This window comes from Pseudorca crassidens, chromosome 2 (assembly GCF_039906515.1).
Source record: "Pseudorca crassidens isolate mPseCra1 chromosome 2, mPseCra1.hap1, whole genome shotgun sequence".
Taxonomy (NCBI): Eukaryota; Metazoa; Chordata; class Mammalia; order Artiodactyla; family Delphinidae; genus Pseudorca; species Pseudorca crassidens.
The window spans coordinates 26,449,155-26,470,749 of record NC_090297.1 but is presented as its reverse complement, the minus strand read 5'-3'; the positions used below and the strand labels follow the sequence as shown (position 1 = coordinate 26,470,749).

Genomic DNA, 21,595 nt, shown 5'->3' with positions numbered 1-21,595 from the left:
GTATATCACATTGATTGATTTGCGTATATTGAAGAATGCTTGCGTTCCTGGGGTAAACCCCACTTGATCATGTTGTATGATCCTTTTAATGTGCTGTTGGATTCTGTTTGCTAGTATTTTGTTGAGGATTTTTACATCTATGTTCATCAGTGATATTGGCCTGTAGTTTTCTTTTTTTGTGACATCTTTGTCTGGTTTTGGAATTAGGGTGATGGTGGCCTCGTAGAATGAGTTTGGGAGTGTTCCTCCCTCTGCTATATTTTGGAAGACTTTGAGAAGATAGGTGTTAGCTCTTCTCTAAATGTTTGATAGGATTCGCCTGTGAACCCATCTGGTTCTGGGGTTTTTTTCCATTGGAAGACTTTTAATCACAGTCTCAATTTCAGTGCTTGAGACTGGTCTGTTCATATTTTCTATTTCTTCCTGGTTCAGTCTCGGACGGTTGTGCTTTTCTAAGAATTTGTCCATTTCTTCCAGGTTGTCCATTTTATTGGCATAGAGTTGCTTGTAGTAATCTCTCATGATCCTTTGTATTTCTGCAGTGTCAGTTGTTACTTCTCCTTTTGCATTTCGAGTTCTGTTGATTTGAGTCTTCTCCCTTTTTTTCATGATGAGTCTGGCTAATGGTTTATCAATTTTGTTTATCTTCTCAAAGAGCCAGCTTTTAGTTTTATTGATCTTTGCTATCATTTCCTTCATTTCTTTTTCATTTATTTCTGATCTGATTTTTATGATTTCTTTCCTTCTGCTAACTTTGGGGGATTTCTGTTCTTCTTTCTCTAATTGCTTTAGGTGTAAGGTTAGGTTGTTTATTTGAGATGTTTCTTGTTTCTTGTGGTAAGATTCTATTGCTGAAAACTTCCCTCTTAGAACTGCTTTTGCTGCATCCCATAGGTTTTGGATCGTCGTGTTTTCATTGTCATTTGTTTCTAGGTATTTTTTGATTTCCTCTTTGATTTCTTCAGTGATCTCTTGGTTGTTTAGTAGCATATTGCTTAGTCTCCATGTGTTTGTACTCAGTTTTTTCCTGTAATTGATATCTAATCACATAGATTTGTGGTTGGAAAAGATACTTGATACAATTTCAATTTTCTTAAAGTTGCCAAGCCTTGATTTGTGACTCAAGATATGATCTATCCTGGAGAATATTCCATGAGCACTTGAGAAGAAAGTGTATTCTGTTACTTCTGGATGGAATGTCCTATAAATATCAATTAAGTCCATCTTGTTTAACAGATCATTTAAAGCTGGTGTTTACTTATTTATTTTCAATTTGGATGATCTGTCCATTGGTGAAAGTGGGGTGTTAAAGTCCCCTACTATTATTGTGTTACTGTCGATTTCCCCTTTTATGGCTGTTAACATTTAAATGCTTTATGTATTGAGGTGCTCCTACGTTGGGTGCATAAATATTTACAATCATTTTATCTTCTTCTTGGATTGATCCCTTGATCATTGTGTTGTGTCCTTCTTTGTCTCTTGTAATAGTCTTTATTTTAAAGTCTATTTTGTCTGATATGAGAATTGCTACTCCAACTTTCTTTTGATTTCCATATGTGGAATATCTTTTTCCATCCCCTCACTTTCAGTCTGTGTGTGTCCCTAGGTCTGAAGTGAGTCTCTTGTAGACAACATATATATGGGTCTTGTTTTTGTATCCATTCAGCCAGTCTGTCTTTTGGTTGGATCACTTAATACATTTACATTTAAGGTAATTATCAATATGTATGTTCCTATTACCATTTTCATAATTGTTTTGGGTTTGTTTTTGTAGGTCTTTTTCTTCTCTTGTGTTTCCTGCCTAGAGAAGTTCCTTTAGCATTTGTTGTAAAGCTGGTTTGGTGGTGCTGAATTCTCTTAACTGTTGCTTGTCTGTAAGGGTTTTAATTTCTCCATCAAATCTGAATGAGATCCTTGCTGGGTGGAGTAATCTTGGTTGTAGGTTTTTCCCTTTCATCACTTTAAATATGTCCTGCCATTCCCTCTGGCTTGCAGAGTTTCTGCTGAAAGATCAGCTGTTAACCTTATGGCGATTCCCTTGTGTGTTATTTGTTGCTTTTCCCTTGCTGCTTTTAATATATTTTCCTTGTATTTAATTTTTGACAGCTTGATTAATATGTGTCTTGGCATGTTTTTCCTTGGATTTATCCTGTGTGGGACTCTCTGCACTTCCTGGACTTGATTGACTATTTCCTTTCCCATATTAGGGAAGTTTTCAACTATAATCACTTAAAATATTTTCTCAGACCCTTTCTTTTTCTCTTCCTCTGCAACCCCTATAATTCGAATGTTGGTGCATTTAATGTTGTCCCAGAGGTCTCTGAGACTGTCCTCAATTCTTTTCATTCTTTTTTCTTTATTCTGCTCTGCAGCAGTTATTGCCACTATTTTATCTTCCAGGTCACTTATCCGTTCTTCTGCCTCAGTTATTCTGCTATTGATCCCATCTAGAGTCTTTTTAATTTCATTTATTGTGTTGTTCATCGTTGTTTGTTTCATCTTTAGTTCTTCTAGGTCCTTGTTAAATGTTTCTTGCATTTTGTCTATTCTATTTCCAAGATTTTGGATATCTTTACAATCATTATTCTGAATTCTTTCTCAGGCAGAATGCCCATTTCCTCTTCATTTGTTTGGTCTGGCGGGTTTTACCTTGCTCCTTCATCTGCTGCATATTTCTCTGTCTTCTCATTTTGTTTAACTTACTGTGTTTGGGGTCTCCTTTTCACAGGCTGCAGGTTCGTAGTTCCTGTTGTTTTTGGTGTCTGCCCCCAGTGGGTGAGTTTGGTTCAGTGGCTTGTGTAGGCTTCCTGGTGGAGGGGACTGCTGCCTGTCTTCTGGTGGGTGGGGTTGGATCTTTTCTTTCTCATGGGCAGGGCCGCATCTGGTGGTGTGTTTTGGCATGTCTGTGAACTTAGTATGACTTTAGGCAGCCTGTGTGCTAATGGGTGGGTTTGTGTTCCTGTCTTGTTAGTCGCTTGGCATGGGGCATCCAACACTGGAGCTTGCTGGCTGTTGGGGGGATCTCGGTCTTAGCATTGAGATGGAGATCTCTGGGAGAGCTCCCACTGATTGATGTTACATGGGGCCACGAGGTCTCTGGTGGTCCAATGTCCTGAACTCGGCTCTGCCACCTCAGAGAATCAGGCCTGACACTGGGCCAGAGCACCAAGACCCTGTCAGCCACACGGCTCTGGGAGCTCAGGCAAAGTCACCAGGAATCATCTCCAAATGTTAAAGACTTTCAGCTTACTAACCAAGAGGAAATGTCTGCCCTTTCATTTTTGTTGATGGTTTCCTTTGCTGTGCCAAAAATTTTTAGTTTGATATGGTCCCATTTGCTTATTTTTGCTTTTGTTGCCCTTGCCTGAGGAGACAGATCCAAAAACATATTGCTAAGACTGATTTCAAAGTGTATACTACCTATGTTTTCTTCTAGGAGTTTTATGGTTTCAGGTCTTAGATTTAAGTCTTTAATCCAGTTTGAGTTTATTTTTGTATATGATGTGAGAAAATGGTCTAGTTTTATTCTTTTACATGTAGCTGTCCAGTTTTCCCAATACCACTTCTTGAAGAGACTGTCTTTTCCCCATTGTGTATTCTTGCCTCTTTTAGGATAGATTAATTGCCCATATATGTGTGGACTTATTTTTCTCTATTCTGTTCCATTGATCTATGTGTCACTTTTTGTGCCAGTACTATACTGTTTTGATTACTGTAGCTTTGTAGTATAGTTTGAAGTCAGGAAGCATGATAACTCTAGCTTTGTTGTTCTTTCTCAAGATTGATTTGGCTATTCAGGGTCTTTTGTGCTTCCATACAAATTTTGAAATTATTTGTTCTAGTTCTGTGAAAAATGCCATGGGTATTTTGATAAGGATTGCATTGAATCTGTAGATTGCTTTAGGTAGTATAGACATTTTAATAATAGTAATTCTTCCAGCCCATGAACACAGAATATCTTTCCATTTATTTGTCTCATCTTCAATTTCTTTCTAGATATCTTAGTACTACTAATCAGGTCACAGCCACGCTCTGCTGTTTCCTTCTGTTCCTGGTGTAATTATCATCATCATCTCTATAATTTATGGAGGCATGCCATACATATATTATTTAGTATAATATGGTAATATATTATATTATAATATATAATCTTAATCTTATTAAGATTATATATTATAATAATAAAATAATCTTAATTTATTAAGATTAAAATAATCTTTAAAGATTAATGAATAATCTTTAATCTTTTAATCTTTAAAGATTAAAGAATAATCTTTAAATCTTTAAAATATTAAAGATTAAAATAATCTTTCCTTAAAAGATTATTTTAAGGAAAAAGAGACCTTAAAATAATATATAATTATATATAATTATATAACATTTTGTGTAATACAACAGCCCTGTAAGGTAGGTGTTATCTTTTTGGGTTGGAGGTGGTGAAGCTATTGCACAGAAAGGAAATAATTTGTTCAAGACCACACAGGTAGTAAGTGACAGAGGTGGACTATAAATCCAGGTGTGTTTGACTCAAAATCCCATGGGCTTACCTCTGCCCTATACTCTCCTTGTCCAAATCAAACTCATTTAGCTCTTGGATTTGAGGATGCCTTACAGTTATCTGTATGTACGTATCATCCCCACCTGCTCCAAAGCCCATATCTGAGCTAAGAAGTGATTCCAACCAACTGACCAAGCCTGAGTCTCAGCAATATAGTAACGTTGACACAGAATCTGAGACCAACTCATGCCATGGAGCAGTAAAATGATGGGTATTGGAGTCTTGCTTGAATGTGCTCAAATGCCGTCTGGTTTTCCAATGGTTGTCTTCTTCACCAGGGAAAAGCCAATGTGTTGGCACTCGTTCCATCTCCATCCCATGTACCTGGTATTTCTCTTTCTTTCTCCAAGTGCACTGCCCAACGAATGAGCTTCTGACAGACTCCACAGGTGTGATCCTGAGTCAGAGCTACCCGGGAAGCTATCCCCAGTTCCAGACCTGCTCTTGGCTGGTGAGAGTGGAGCCCGAATATAACATCACCCTCACAGTGGAGTACTTTCTCAGTGAGAAGCAGTATGATGAGTTTGAGATCTTTGATGGTAAGTAAATCAAATTGTGCCCTGCTAAAGTAGCACAGACTGGCTTCAAAACCCCAGGAGTCTATGATGCAACCTCCCAATTAGGACTTTCCAGATGCTCCACACAAGGTCTTTCCCTACCACAGAAACTCCAGTACCATGGAAGCTGATGAGTTGTATGAGCAGGCCTGCTCATGTTACAGCCTAAACCTGCTACAGCACCCTTTCTTTAATCTAGCCACCACTCAAAGCTAGCCCCTTGAATGTCAACCAATAAATGGGTCATAACAGTACTCCCAAGTGAAGTGTATGCTGCTTCCAAAACCCAAAGAGGTCTATGTCAACCAATAAATGGGTCATAACAGTACTTCCAAGTGAAGAGTATGCTGCTTCCAAAACCCAAAGAGGTCTACCAAACACTATGCTTTTCTCTTGGTGGTAGGAGGGGAAAGGTGCAATAACCTGCCCTTTAATTTGGAGGATATGTCTCAGCATGCCCCAGACCACAGGACCCTAAAAAATTCACCTGACTCTTTGTAGGCTTCCTCTTACCCTTTGGAGCGTGTGTCTTGCAAAGGCATCTACACTAATTGTCCCTTCTGGCACATCAGATCCAATTAATACAATGTCATCAATATAGTAAATCAATAAGCTGTATTCTGCAGGATGTCCAGATGGTCCACGTCTCTTCATACTACATTATGACAGAGCAGGAGAATTAACATAGTTCTGGAGCAAGACCATGGATGTATACTGTTGCCTCTCTCATGTAAATGCAAATTGCTTACAATCCTCCTTTCTGGTGGGTATAGAAAAGAATGCATTGCTAGATCAATAACTGCATTTCATATAACCAAAGCTATGATAATCTACTCTAATGAATATACTACATCTGGCATAGCTACTGCAGTTGAGGCTACTACTGGGTTAAGTTTTGGGGACAAGACTCCATTTCTTACCAATCCCATCCCTCATATAACCCTGTTGTAACAAAGGAACCATAATAGTGCTTTGGGTCCCAGGTATCAGCATCAATTCACACACTCTGTATACAAAAGTCTTCCAAATATCCAGGCATTCCCTTTTCCCCAGTGTTCAGTTACCTGAATTAATAGTGGTGGGTCTTTTGGGATAAGGACTCGGGAATCACTACCGCATCCAACTGTTGTTATTTTGCAGGGTCCTTTTTCGTAAGGACCCAGCCCCTCCTTCAGCCAAAGTATTCTGGAGTAAGAAACGAAACCTGGCTCAAGTCTCCAAATTACTCCAGGGATTGGAACTTTCTGCACCCTTTTGGTTATATATTCATGATCTGTTTTCTTCATATGTTCATTTTTTTTGGCCGCCCATCTATCTTGCCCTTAGCAATATCATGTTGTGTCAGCCATCTCCATAGATCCTGCAGGTCAGGCCCTCCTGGCTGCCATCCCAACCTTGCTGCCCATTTTAGTAATTATGCCAACCAGTGCTTCTGCCTGGCCTCTGTATTTAGGCTCCTTTCCTCCCCATCAATACTAGGAAGCCCAGCTTGGTGACAGCCTCTCCTCCCATCAGTTTCCGCCTACAGAGGACAGCCAGTTCTCAGGTTGTTGATGTTCGTCCTCACCCCCTCAGCAGTGCATTCCTTATTGCTTTAGGAACTGGTGTGTCCCCCAGATCCTCCCGAAGGTCAAGGTTCTGGTCTAATACAGCAGACCTATCCCAGCATGCCATTCCTCTGAGCCATTTGACCCCTTCCTTCATAGTTTGTCACAGCAGTTCTGATGGCTCTCCTTTGTTTAATGTGGTCTCTTACTTCTGCCAAGCTCCCAAGAGCTGTCTTGGCAGCATATGAGAACCATCACTTAGGGCTCTTTCCAGGATAATAAATCCTGTGTTTTGGATTATCTAGCTTTGTACTCTGCCTCCCTTGAATCAGCACCCTTGGGATGCACTTCCAGGCATCTAAGGAGGAGAGAAAGAACAGGGAGGCCTTTCTGGAAGAGCCTTGGAAGGGACCATTGGGGAGCTATGTTATTTATGACATTGAGACATGATCGTGTTTTCCTCTAGCTTTATTGCTATCTATTCATTCATAAATATTTTTTCTATGTGGCAGGGACTGAACTGTTTTTAGTATGTACAAGTAGGATGGTGAGATAGAAAATGTTCCCAGGTTGAAAACCAGCTCTTTTAACCCGCTGCTTGACTGTGGGCAAGTCCCAGGATGGCAAATAGATGTCATCTCACCTGCCAACGGCTATGTGTTGTCAGGGACTTCTTGGATCCCTGCTTTAGGACTCAGGAGGGGAGAGCACCTAGAGCAAAGCCTGTGGATACTGAGAGAGGAGCAGATGGACCAGTGATGGTGCTGAGTTACCATCCCAAATCTTCACGTCTTCACTTGAGGAGGGGAAAATCGGAGGTGGTTATATTAAAGGTATCACATCTAGTATCTCTGATAGCTGTGATAGTCTGTAATCCTGTGTCCACACTCTCCTCCCAGGTCCCTCAGGACAAAGTCCTCTACTGAAAGCCCTCAGTGGGAACTACTCAGCTCCCCTGATTGTCACCAGCTCAAGCAACTCTGTGTACCTGCGCTGGTCGTCTGACCATGCCTACAATCGGAAGGGCTTTAAGATTCGGTATGCAGGTGAGTAAAACATAAAGACTCATGAGAAGGGCCACAACCCCCGAGCCCCTTACATTTCTCACCCAGAAGAATAAGCCATGGGCCATGTCCTCGTGCCTGGCCGAGCTCCTCCACACGCCTGGGGACTGGCAGCCTTTCTCCTCCTCGTAGGCACTCTCACCTCTAGCTGCACAGTGTCCTTGACATTTTCCCACCTCCCCTTTTTCTATACCTCTCCCCACTTTTAAGCTCTTCCCTCTTTCTGCTCATACTGCCAGCCTGTGTCTTTTGGATAAGTTTATTGTATATGACCTGATAAGGCCTATAGGTGGTCCCGTCCCTAACACTGTTGAAATGTTAATAGAAGGTCCTTTAAACCAAAAAACCCTAAGATGTGGGTCCCCAACTGGCAAATATTAGACAAGCAGCAAACGATGGGTTATATTCCAAGTCCAGGAGCCTCTCTTCTGCTCTGCAAGCCATATCTCATAGGCAGTGTCAGATCGAGGGCCAATCCAACCGGATAGCTGAACAGCCAGCCATCTACAAGGAACACAAAAATATCCTTGAAAATAAAATGAGATGGAGAAAATCAACGTTATCTGAACTCCCATCACGGGGATTACTGTCTGTCGCTGGAAAGAAAATTTGAAAAGCTGTTTGCTGCCCGTTTTGCAGGGCAGTGGGTCCGTTGAACTGCTGGCTGGCTCTGTGAGCTTGGGAGCAGAAATGAATTACTTAAGACCATGGCGAGTTCCACCAGGCGCCAGTCCCCCTGCAGCACTCTTTCCCCTGGCTGCATTTAGCCTGAGTTCCAAACAAACGTTGGACAAATTTTCAAAGAATATTGGTTAGAGGGATGTCAGATATACATATTATAGCCTGAGTTGCCCCTTGTCTCAATCCATCTCTTCTCATGGGCTGCCGACTTGGAAGGCCAACCCAAACTTAGCGGGCTATCGAAGTCTTAAGAAACTCTTAGGTATGGCTTTGGGGGTTGGGGGGGACCAGCCAGATGAAGCTGAGGGGAGCCTGGGAGGAGAAGGAGCTTTACTATCTCAGCGTCCATTTCCTCTGCAAAGTGGACCCCAAATTCCTTTCCCCCACACACACAAGAAGGAGGGTACCTTCACGCCCCCCCAGGGTCAGCAGTCGGCTCTGTCACTCAACCTCTTCAGGCCTCGGTTTCCTCATGATGGAAAAGAGACCTTAAGCCATCTGTCAGGGAGGTTCAGGCTGAGTTCCTAGAAGCTACTAACACAAAAGAGAAATAAAGCAATTTAGGAGCATTTCACTATGCTAGTTGCTAAACTCTGAACTAAAAGCCATTAAGGAGTTGTGCTTCCCTTGATGTTTTTAAAGATTAATCACCTATTTGTGGGTAATGAGTCAGTTATAATTACAATACATACGCCACATAGGAAGTGAATTAATTACATGGTGAAACAATGAGTCCTTAATGGAAATACAGTAGAGTCGTGTACTTTGCACATGCCTCTATCACTGGGACTAAGTATATTTTATAACTGAGATTCTTGTTCTTGACCGAGGTAGACTTGTAGATACCACATAAACAGGACACAGGTGGCAAAGCAGAAGTAAGGAAGCGTTTCTGGCTTGGAAAGAGGTGTTTAACACATCCATTTCACCAGCAGAGGGATGTGATCACGTAAGAGGCCAGAGGACCATACTGTGGGGAGGATGCAGGAAGGGTCCTGTCATCTTCATCCTACCTTGATCCCATGCCAGGGACTCTTAGAGCAGATGAACAGGCTTGCTCTCTGTGCTCCTTTGGTCATCCCTCTTTCCCGGCCTCACAGAACTTCCCCCGAGCATCCCTGGCAGAGGTTTTTATTGCCAAGTTCTCTAAGGCTGGGGTTTTTGTCTGTTCTCTTCACTGTTGTATTCCCAGCACTTAAAACAGCACCTAGCATATAATAGACACTCGCTATCTGTCTGTTGAATAAATGAATGAAATAAGTTGAAGCCAGATGTCGAGGGGGGAATTAGGACTGTGGGTTTGATGCCCTGGGTTGCCACAGCTCTCTCTCCCCCCATCCTCCACACACAGCAGAAAGCAGGACAGGGACCATTTACTGAGCACTGAGTGCCCTGCACTGGGCTGGGGGTTTTACAGACACGATCCCATTTAAATTGTCCCAAAACCTATGAGGGAGGCATTGCCAATCGCAATACACAGGTGAGGAAAATGGACCTGGAAGCGCCTCAGTGATTTGTCCCAAGTCACAGAACTGTGGAAAGGTGGGAAATGGGACTTGAGCACAGCCCTGACTCCAGAGGCCTCGCCCCTGCGGTCACACCCTTCTGGAACCAACCCCATGGGGTTCTATTTTCTGTGTCCCTTTGGGATATGGTGGGATTCGAGAGCCTGAACTCAGCTGCACAACTAGTGCTGCCTCCAGGTGCAAAGGGGACCCAGTGCTTCATGGAGCTGTTTTTTTCTTGTTTTCTTCTCTTTCCTTTCCTGTTTTCCTTCCTTATCCTTCCCTTCTCTTTTCCTTTCCTTTCTTTCCTTTTCTTTTCTTTGGCTTTCCTAAACTGGCTGCTTTTCAGTATCAACCTCCTCACTAGCAGTGGACCTGGCAGTGCTGAAGATAGGGACAGAGAGGGAGAAGCAAGGGGGCGGGGCCTGCATGAAGGACCACCTCTGTCTTCCCGCTGTGTGTGGTCCCCTGACCCTCATCTCGTTATCCAGCTCCCTACTGCAGCCTGCCCAGGGCTCCGCTCCATGGCTTCCTTCTGGGCCAGACCACCACCCAGCCTGGAGGCTCCATCCACTTTGGCTGCAACGCCGGCTACCGGTTGGTGGGACACAGCATGGCCATTTGCACCCGGCACCCCCAGGGCTACCACCTGTGGAGCGAGGCCATTCCTCTCTGTCAAGGTGAGAAGCAGGTGGGAAAGAGGTGACAGGTGGCTTGGGTCCTACCCGCAACTTGGGCTTGTCCCAGGACCAATCACTTCCAAATGTGGGCTTCCTCATAGATAATTAATTCATTCTTTCAGCAGACATATACTGAGGATCCGTAATATCTGAAGCCCTGGGGATACACAGGTGTGTAAAACACAGCGTCAGTGTTTTCAGGGAAGGGAGGGAGACGGCTATGTAGCCACAAAAATGCCAAATGACAGAGGAAGGAAGTGCTGTATCAGGAGCGCAAACAGTACTGTGGGAGCCCAAGGTTAAGAGGGGACCTACCTGCTCCTGTACAGCTAGGGGGCTTCCAGAAGAGGGGTTGCTTGGGTTCATAGAACAAGGAAAGTTGGGGGCCAGGCATTGGCAAGGAAAACATTCTAGGCAACAGCAAAAGCGTTTGCAAAACCACAGACTCTGAGAGAGATCACAAAATATGCAAAGCAATTGGGGCTGGCAGAAGTACCAGGTCCGGTGGGAGGAGACGAGGGGCAGAGGGAAGCAGGGTGAACAGTGACCATCACCTATGCAGTCATCAGCGATCAAGCACGTGATATATACCAGGAAGTTTGCATGTGTTGCTTTTGATCATTTATGGGATTTTATTTTCCTTAAAGTAATATACATTCAGACTAGAAATCTGAAGAAGAAAAAAGAAACTATAGATAATAGAAAGAAAAAGTGAAAATGACCTATAACCCCAACAACTGAAATCACTGCTGTTAACATTTCCTTTGGTCGTTCATATATTGTTTATAAAAATGGCATTATTGGTGTACAAATCTCTTCATATTTTGTTAGCATCTATCACGTGATTAAATACACTTAGTCATCAATATTTGCAATGGTTGTGTAGCATTATAGAAAAACTGTCATTTATTCAAGTATCATCCTACTGTTGGTCATTTGACTTTCTGTATTTTTTGCTACTATAAACAATGCTGCTGTTAAAATCCTTATAATTCCGTCTTTGGGATCATCCATATTTATTTCCTTAAAATAAATTCCCAGAAATGAGATTATTGAATCATACGTATACAAAGTCTACAGCTTTTGATACTGGTTGCCGTCCAAAAAGTTTGTCTTCACTTATACCTCCACCAGCAGCTTGTTGTCTTTCCTCCCAGATTCTCAACATATACTGCATTTTAAAAAAGAAAGAAAAAATTTACCAATTATATAGACAAAAACAAGAAATCACTTAAGGTTGAGGTTCTTGTGTTTTGGTTCCCAGCATGGTGACGTACTTTTTTAATGACGTCTGTCATCTCTGACTCTCACAACCTTCTCGGGCCTGTGCCTGAGCTTTCTCAAAGAACAGAAGCAGTGCGTCATTGATATTCTCTTTAATTCTTTAAGCAACGTTCACAGAGAACTGATTGTCCACAAGTGGCAAACGTCTTGGCTTCAGTTTCCATTTTTCTAACTGTATCCACACAGACAAGTCTTTTTCCCAAAGTTCTAGTTGGAAGCAACCAGGCCTCTCACCTCTATCTTTTGTCACTTCCCAAAACCAAGCTCTGTCCACTCATCCCCACACTGCTCTGTGCTGCTTCTCTCCATCCCCAGCCCCAGCCCCCGTTCCTCTCCGATGCCCTCCCTCTCTGCCATTCCCTCCGTGCTCTCTGGAATCCTGGTTCCATGGCCAACAAGTATACACCCTCAGTCACCGCCCAGAAGGCGCTCTTCACTTCCTTCCTCCACGGAGACTGTGGCTCTCATCTGAGAACACAGATGCTGTGGCCCTTTCAGGGGAGGGGGCTCATCCCCTATTTCCCACAGAACCCAGGGCGAAAGTCCTGGCATGCTTCCCTTTCCCTGCTGCTGCTTTCCAAACCATGCTTCTCCACTGACAAACGCAGCACACTGGAGAGTCTATGCATCCTAACGCTTTCTCTCTCCTTCCCCTGCCCGTTCTCTCACTACGCATTCTCTCCCTCAGAGGCCTCATTCCACCACAAGCTTTCAGGTACTTTGTGATTCTCCCCCCTCCTCTCCTACCCACGGGAGGTGTCCCTCTGGGTTTGGGGGACTGTGGTGTGTGATGGAGATCACTAGACAGCCTGGTAGTCTCTCAGGCTAAGAGGTTACCTTCTGTCCTCTCAGTTATCCAAGAGAGAAGGGCCAGGGAGGGGCAGTGAGATGAGCTGCCTTTGGCACCTTTCAATCTGAACACTGTCTCTCTCCAGCTCCATCTATGATCATTCCATCCCCTCCACTTTCTCTGTTCTCTTTTCCTGCAGCCCAGACCTGCTGGACCTCCTGGGCTGATTCCCTGTGTTTCCAGTCCTTTTCTCTCTCATTTTCAGTCTCTGTCTTTTTGGTCTATATTCTGGGAAATTTCATTTACTTTTCATTTTGTCGACTGAAAAAAAATGCACAGCCTAAAAGTTGAGAATTATGTTTTATTTGGCAGAATTAAGCCCGGAAGATAGCCTCTCAGTTATTCTAATGTTTTTATTAGCATCTGTTAGACCCATTGAGGGGAATCAGAGACCAGAAATAAGGCTTCCCAGACCAGTTTTTGTTTGTCTGTTTTAAATTAAAGGAGTTCTTAGGTTAACCATTATATATTTTTCCACCTTCTAATTTGTTTCCCCCACCCCCAAAGGTACCAATAAAACAACGCTTCATAATGAAAGTTCTCTAAACATTGATCAGTTTAGAAGTTCCTCCAATTTAAAGGATCCATAATCTGGCCATTAATGAGATATATGTAAATAGTGGATTCAAATCAATAAGACGCAAGAGGCATCCCCATAAGAAAGTGTGAAGGATGCAGCCTTCACAAGATCTAGAAAGTTTACTCCCCAAAACAGTCTAAGAAAGTAAAGGTCTTCACTGTACAGGCTGATGCAACACAGGTGAAGACGGCAAAAGCCGCCGAGAGTCGGCACAGTCAGACAGAAGACGGCTCAGAATCCCAGTCTCCTTGATTGCCAGATGTATATCATATGTGCACCTCTCAGATGGCAGAGACCAATTTTTGAAAACACACACACACACACACAAAACACCTAAGAAGATCAGGTAGAAGATTTACACCTCAAAGACACAGGAAGAGAAATGCAAGTTCCCCCTAGAAGAGCTTTTGGGTTTTTTGGGGGGTTTTTTGTTTTTGTTTTTTTCGGTACACGGGCCTCTCACTGTTGTGGCCTCTTCTGTTGCGGAGCACAGGCTCCGGACGCGCAGGCTCAGCGGCCATGGCTCACGGGCCCAGCCGCTCCGCAGAATGTGGGATCTTCCCGGACCGGGGCACGAACCCGTGTCCCCTGCATCGGCAGGCGGACTCTCAACCACTGCGCCACCAGGGAAGCCCCGAGCTTTTGTTTTTTTAAGGTCAGAATTCTGAAAAGATATTTTATCAAGCCGGCTTTTTTTTAACTTAACGGCATACGCAATAAAAGAGCCCTATATTGGCCATTTTAGGTTGAGACCTCCTTTGATATAATTTTCCCAATTAATTAGGTACTTGCAAGTATAAGACATGAATCTGGCTGGGGTGTTAGCTGGAGTTTGGCTTTCTGATGCCCCTCGTTTTTTCTGTTTGAGAGACTCTACTTCCCACTTTAAAGTTGAATTTGTTGAGGATAAAAGTTCCTAGTGGAATTGTGTGGTGGGCCAATGTGCTGCTTACGATCTTAATGCCTCTAGGTTTCTACCCTAGAGTTGTTTCAGCTCCTCTTCATGTCTCGGATTCTCCCTCCCGAGCACGGTGGGTGCTCAGATCAGGGAACGGCCGGTTCTTATTCGTGCAGAGAAAGTTGTTTAATTAAAATGAGTTGGTTTCCCTGTTAGCAAGTCCAAGCTCGCTCTGCTTGCCGCACGACAGGCCAATAAATCAGGAGACGAGGTGCTGAGGCAACAATACGACTTTATTCGGAAGTTTGGCAGCCTGAGAAGATGTTGGACCAGGGTCTCCAAAAAACCATCTTATGGGGTCTGGATGCCAGTTCCTTTTATAGAATCAGAGAGGGAAGTAAAGTAAAAAGGGCCATCAGTCTTGCAAAACATCTCCTGGAATGGCCAGCCTCGGGGAGGGGAAGTGTTAATTTCTGCTTTCTTGCAGCCATTCACAGGTGGGCAGGGTTCCCTGAGGCAGGCCATGATGTACGATTATAAAGGCTGAAGTCCAAGAAACAGATCCAACATGGAGTCAAAACTGGCTCTTCCCTGTTACAGTTCCCCACTGTGAATGTGCATTCCACAATCTTGTGGGACAAGGGGTGACCACCATTCTAACTGCTCAGTCAGATGGATCTTTCTGGGAGTGTCCGCCATTGGTGCCAGTGATCCAAATGATGAGGTTTGTCTTCTTTTGTTCCTCTTCGGAAGTGTCTGCTTTACACCTGTAGACTTAAAAAATATTCACAACCTAGCAAGTTGAGAGTTATCGGGAATTTTGAGGTCTTCAAGCCTGGGAGGCCACATCTCAAGTTAAAAAATTTAGCGTTTTTCTATGTAGGAGAAGCTGCAAGTGTCTGGGCTCACTGAAATCTTTCCTTTGATATGTACCACAGCCATCTGGGGTCTGTATCCTGTGTTTTCACATTCTGAGTTTCTTCACGGCTCACCATAGGAAATGGCTGCGGTCTGATGCCTGCTAGATGGCAGGTACTCTTCTCCTTCCTGAGTTTCCTCAGGGTTCACCGGCTGACGTTGGAGGGGAATTTGACCAATATTTGGGAGACATGTCTTGATCAAATTTTGTCCCACAGTGCTGGGAGGCTCATCCCAGGTCAGGCGAAAATTGTTGATACGCCACTCCGGGTGCTAATTTTTGGATTAGGCCCTATTGATAATTAAAGATTCTCTGGATCCTCTGTCTAATTATGATCAGGAGACATTTTCCCTTGTTGCTTCTTCCCATACGTAGAATCACTATTACAACTATTTTATGTTATAAATGTGAGAAGTTTTGCTGGGGGCCTGGTTACACACTAGGCACTGTAAGAGACAACAGTCTTATGAAATAGACAGGATATAAGTAATGCAGCTAGTAACACTGACAAAGACATAGTGCAGCAGGGACACACAAAGCACAAAAAATTTGGAAACAAAGAACAAATTAAAACGATTAGTATAATCGTATAAGTATATACGATATATGTATAAGTATATACGATATATATTACTAGTTGTAATTCCAGTTCCAATAACGAGTGACCAAAGGAACCATAACTGATTTAATGAGCCATCCACAGTTTCACTGTACTGGCCATGCATACTTAGACATGCATGGCTTAATCTTTGAGATAAGCATATGCTACTGGCAGGATCAACCCGGTAGAGAGAAAAAGATAAATGTTTCATCTTTGTTTACAAAGGCATACTTTATCAACTTGTTGTAGGTCATAGCATAAGAGAAAAGGTTTTTTTCTGAAAAACAAAGATTAAAGCCAGTATATTTCCCAAAGTCATAAAGTTATAAATCATATTTACCAGTTCATTCAGTCCCATATTTACTAGTTCATTGATTAATTCCTGTTGATCCAGTTGAAGTTATCAGGTTTTCCATTAGTTTTGTCATTTGTCACCCAATCCAGTGATATTATCTGAAGGCTATCTGAAACTTATATTTGTCAAAAAGTTCCTTTTTATGAGTCTTCTTGAAAATCTTCATTTTGTTAAAGCATCAGGACAAAACTTAAAATAGCATGGTTAAAGATTTGAGTACAATGCAAATAGCAGGAAACTGATATTTCTGTGACATATAACATTTTAGAATAACTAGAATTATAATTGATAACATATCAGGACATCATATTAGCTGTTAAGGATTCTGTATAAATTTTGGAATATCTATATTAAATATTCTATAACCTAAGGTTCATCTCCAATCACTTGACAATGTTTTTGAAGTAATTTAACATACCAAATAAACTTAGTTTGACATTCCTCTCTGAGATGTCTCAGAGATGCTGTTTCAAAGTATCCCAGAGTCAGCTGGAGGCTAAAAGGCTTTAGTCAGATTTTGATATTTGGGAAGTTTGCTAAAAATATCAAAAATGTTTTAAAACACAACAGGGGGGCTTCCCTGGTGGTGCAGTGGTTGAGAGTCCGCCTGCCGATGCAGGGGACACGGGTTCATGCCCCGGTCCGGGAAGATCCCACATGCTGCGGAGCGGCTGGACCCGTGAGCCATGGCCGCTGAGCCTGCGCATCCGGAGCCTGTGCTCTACAACTGGAGAGGCCACAACAGTGAGAGACCCGCACCACCGCAAAAACAAAAACAAACAAACAAACAAAAAAACACAACAGGATCATAGGTCACTGTGAAACAATACTTATTCATTTAACCAAAGTCACAAAATGATTAAAAGGAAACAAATACGGATCACCTAAGGGCACAGAGACTCATACAATCTGTTATCAAAAAGGATCACTTCTAACAGAGAGAGAGATCAAATTTGTCTTGTATTAGCTTACTTAACAGAATCCATTTACTTAGTTAACTTCAATCTAAATTTAGTTAATCCTGACCTTGTATAAAACTTTCTCAGTAAAATGTAATTCCATTCCTCATACCTTCTTAACTGAAAGCACACATTCTACCATACTGAAATGTTTTATTATTTTCAATAGCTTTAATTATATATTTAAATTAGAATCCCCGACTCTTAAAAACCTTAATTTCTAGTGAAAACCAAGAGACAAGTAATAGTTACCAAAATCTGGAGAGAGTATTTTAGATGATTTTTAGAACATAATTATTCTTATAGAGTTTACCTAAAAGCTCTTATCTCGTTTCCATTTACTTTAAAGTTTCATCATATCAAGTTATTTCTCTTGCTGACAAATTTGCAACAGGTATAACACGATTTTATTTAACTTCTGTTAAACCTAGGTGCAGTGAAAGTACTATACTTAATGTTGATGGCTCTAAAGATATGCCTATATTAATTAGATCAACAAACAAACGTTAATACCAGGTATTAATTTAATACTAAATATTTCCCAGTTCACGTGAACCTGAAAACTCATTTATCTTAATTTCTCTTGTATTTAGAATTGTTTGCTTTGTAAGCACTTACTTTTCTTTAAGCCGATTAAATAGAGATCATTTACAGATTAACCACAGCAATGTTATCCAAAGACAAAGACACATACAAACACACAAACAGAGAGATATCATAGCTCTCATTTCAAAATTTCAGCCCTGAGTCGGGTACAGCAAGGTAAAACCCATCAATTTACAAAAGAGGTTGGATTAAAATTGGGTTTCTGGCAGATGGAACCAATCAACCTCACTTGTCTAGATGGCTAAACCCTTTTTACTAATATTTATGGAAAACAGGTTCTAAATTACTTTACCCTCTTTTTCAAAATTTGCATTTTAAAAAGATGGCAGAGTTAAGGGTTCCTGAGAAGACCAGATAGGACATTTGCATCTCAAAGATACAGGCAAGTTTCTCCTAGGATGACTTTGTTTCCCCTTTGTTGGTCTCTGAGCAGACAAAGCCATTACAATCTTTCGGGCCTTTTTCATATTTCTCTGGGTTCTTACATTCAGCCGTTTCGGCCGTATCCCTATTATTGAAAACCAAATAAGCCCATTGGAACAAATCGTTCATTGGAGTCTGAGGACCAGCAGTTGCTTTCTGAATTTTGCTCCTGATGTCTGGGGCAGACTGGGCCATGAAATGCATAGCCAAAAGGTCCGGTACCTTGGGGTAGGAGGGATCCACATATGTTCGGGACCCATGGCCCTGTAGGGTGAGGTCCCCTAGTTGGCATTCTGAGGTTGTAAGAATGAACGGTTTTGTATTTCTCCAGAAACTCCCTTGACCGGGATAGGCTGAGAAGTTTTCTGTGCCACCTTGGTGTTTACCACAGAATATGTGGCACCCATATCTATTAGAAAGTCAGTCAACTTGTTCCCCACTGTCAAAGTTACCCGGGGCTCCTGAGGGGAAATTAGAATTGGACGCCTCAAGTCTAAGGGAGTCCCCTGGCCTCTTACAGGATATCGGCGCAAGGGAAATTGCCCTGCTGCAGAAGTGGCTCCCGGTCCAAATTGGTTGCTCTATTGGGTCTTAGATGGTGATACTAAACCAGGTTCCTGTGCTGCAGGGGTTACTATAGAAACTGCTATTGGATCCCCATGGGTAGGGGAACCAGGAGGTGGTGAATATGTTGGCAGCATGGGGGGGTGCAGGTGGAACACCTGCTGGTGAAGCCTGCTCAGCCACTGGGGGAGCTGGATAGGCTGGAGGGGGGGTTACGTTTTGAAATAACATGTCCCCACTCTAATTTTCTCCCTCTTCCCCCTGTAGAATACGTTCCTTCTTAGGTTTTCTTTCAGATCGCTGCACCATAAAGTGGCAGCCCTCTGACTCCTTTTCCTCCTGATCCAATAACATAAATGATTCTACATACGGAATCTCATCTCTTTTCCCTGCTCTTTTGCAAAACACTTCTAGCTGTGAGATCGTATAACTGAGTGAGCCATATAGGGGCCATCGTTCTTCTGATCCTAACATATTTTGGGTCCACACCCTATTACAAGAGTATATCATGTCTTTCTTAGTCATAGGCTCACGGCTATGTTTTGCCCATTTATCTAATATACTCCTCAGAGGGCTGTCTCTCGGGATAGATGGAGTATTTCCCATTTTTATAAGTTTGATAACACCAAAACACAAAAGACGCAAATTCCAACACAAAAGGCACAAACAAATTCTAGCATCGATGCACACAAAACCAAAACAAAACCAAGATCAAAACCAACGAACTAGTTCCCAACGGACCCGTTCCCAAAATCAGGTAGAGTCCAACAAAGATTCCCCTCTCCGCCAGGGTACCCCAACCAAATTGGCTTGTCCCATAAAGGAAAAGCCCAAACAGAGGGGGGAATGTGTTCCCTGTGTGCACGCCAGAGCGACTTAACCTCCAAAATCGAGTCCGTCGACTCGTAGAAGTTTGTCGGTTCCTTGCTTCAACTGCCCAGTGCTGGGGTAGCCGGTGCTGCTTCAGGGAACTTTGAAGGGAAGAGCCTCAGGACAAATGATCCTGGCAGCTGCTAGGGCCTCGCCCCGATATTCCCCAACGGGGACCTGCTAGCCACGAGCAGCAAGGTTCCCAGCTGGCTCAGCCAGATTTGTTACCGAGTCCAAGCTCACTCTGCTCACCGCACAACTGGCCGATAAATCGGGAGACGAGGGGCTGAGGCAAGGAATACGACTTTATTCGGAAAGGCGGCAGACCGAGAAGATGGAGGACTAGGGCCCCCAAAAAGCCATCTTATCAGAGTCTGGATGTCAATTTCTTTTACAGAATGAGAGAGGGAAGTAAAGTAAAAAGGCAGACTAGAGAGGGAGAGGCGGGGAGGAAGTAAAGTAAGAAGGGCCATCAGTCTTGCAAAACATCTCCTGGAATGGCCAGCCTCGGGGAGGGGAAGTGTTAATTTCTGCTTTCTTGCAGCCATTCACAGGTGGGCAGGGTTCCCTGAGAGAGGCCATGATGTATGATTATAAGAACGAAAGCAGGGCTTCCCTGGTGGCGCAGTGACCGAGAGTCCGCCTGCTGATGCAGGGGACACGGGTTTGTGCCCCAGTCCGGGAAGATCCCACATGCCGCGGAGCGGCTGGGCCCGTGAGCCATGGCCGCTGAGCCTGCGCGTCCAGAGCCTGTGCACCGCAACGGGAGAGGCCACAGCAGCGAGAGGCCCGCGTACCGCAAAAAAAAAAAAAAAAAAAAAAAAAAAGAAAGAAAGAAAGTAACGAAAAGCAGAGGCTGAAGTCAAAGAAACAGATCCAACATGCAGTCAAAATTGGCTCTTCCCTGTTGCATCCCCGTGGGACCACTGCACAGTGTGAGGACTTGCCTCCACCACTCCCGCAAGTTTCTCAGTTGCCTGAGAATGCCCTTCTCGGCCAGGAGGAGATGTCCCTTCTTTGGAGCTAAAAACTCTCATGTAATATTTGCACTTTTATCCCAACACGTTCTCGCATAGGCAGCTGATTTGAGGGAAAACATCAGGTCAGCCTCCTCCCTGACCACTCAGCCCAGACCCCTCAGCATCTTTCGACTGAGCAAATCCCAGTGTCTTTCAACTGGGCTCTCCTAGTATCTTTCAAATGCGGAGGCAGGTACCTGTTAGACACCACCAAATAAAACTCAGGATCTTCAACCAATAATCAGGAGCTCCAAGAACCAGGAGAGATTCACCCGAATTTGTCTGGATTCTCCGAGGAGGCGGATGGGCGCCAGAGGCCTCTGCTGGTGCAGATTCCAGACCCTCGTAGAGTTCAGGTGAAGGAGAGAAGTCTGCTCTAGGTCTCTTCGTCAGTCATTAAAACTGTCGACTGAAAAAAAATGCACAACCTTGTCGACAAAAATTAATCGATAGTCAATCAATGAAAGAAGTGGAAAATTTTATTCGAGCCAGATGTGAGGATTATAACCCAGAAACAGCATCTCAGAAAGCTCTGAGAACTGTTCCCCCCGTTAGATGTCAGAGTTATATAAGTTTTTTGGAGCAGAGGGCTCTACGTTAAATGACGTATTATTGACAGTTTACACAAACCAGACCTAAATGTCATCGTGGCCCCTCACAAGATCAAGAGGAATGTTATCTTTTAAGGGGTTGCCTTGTTGATGGTAGGAGAACGTAGCTCTTTATGGTTGAGCAGGTATGTCTGACAATGGGGGAGGTTTTGTCGAGACATAAGGCAGATATACCATGCACACTAGGCAGAAAATTTTTTGTTTAAGTTTTTCTTGTCTTGCATAAAATATGAATTTTATTTCACAGCCTAAAAGTTGAAAATTATGTTTTTATTCAACAGACTTAAGCCCAGAAGACAGCCTCTCAGATAGCTCTGAGGTACTGCTCCGAGGTGGCAAGGGAAGAGCCAGGATGTATAGGAGTTTTTGCAACAAAAACCAGGTGGTCAGGACAGCAAAAGATTACTGTTAATTAAAGAAAACCAGACCTCTCAGGTTAATGAGTTTAGCGCTTTTCTCTGTAC

The 21,595-nt window shown here is 43.1% G+C and overlaps 1 protein-coding gene across 3 annotated transcripts in view; it reads left to right on the top strand.

The window, feature by feature from the left end:
• Positions 1-21,595, top strand: part of CSMD2 (CUB and Sushi multiple domains 2) — a 668,701-nt gene that overhangs the window by 583,072 nt on the left and 64,034 nt on the right. For all 3 annotated transcript variants that reach the window (XM_067725393.1, XM_067725392.1, XM_067725391.1), the window contains 3 exons: positions 4,909-5,097; positions 7,562-7,708; positions 10,404-10,592. In XM_067725393.1, the coding sequence (XP_067581494.1) occupies positions 4,909-5,097; positions 7,562-7,708; positions 10,404-10,592 (525 nt within the window). The remainder of the gene's footprint in view (positions 1-4,908; positions 5,098-7,561; positions 7,709-10,403; positions 10,593-21,595) is intronic.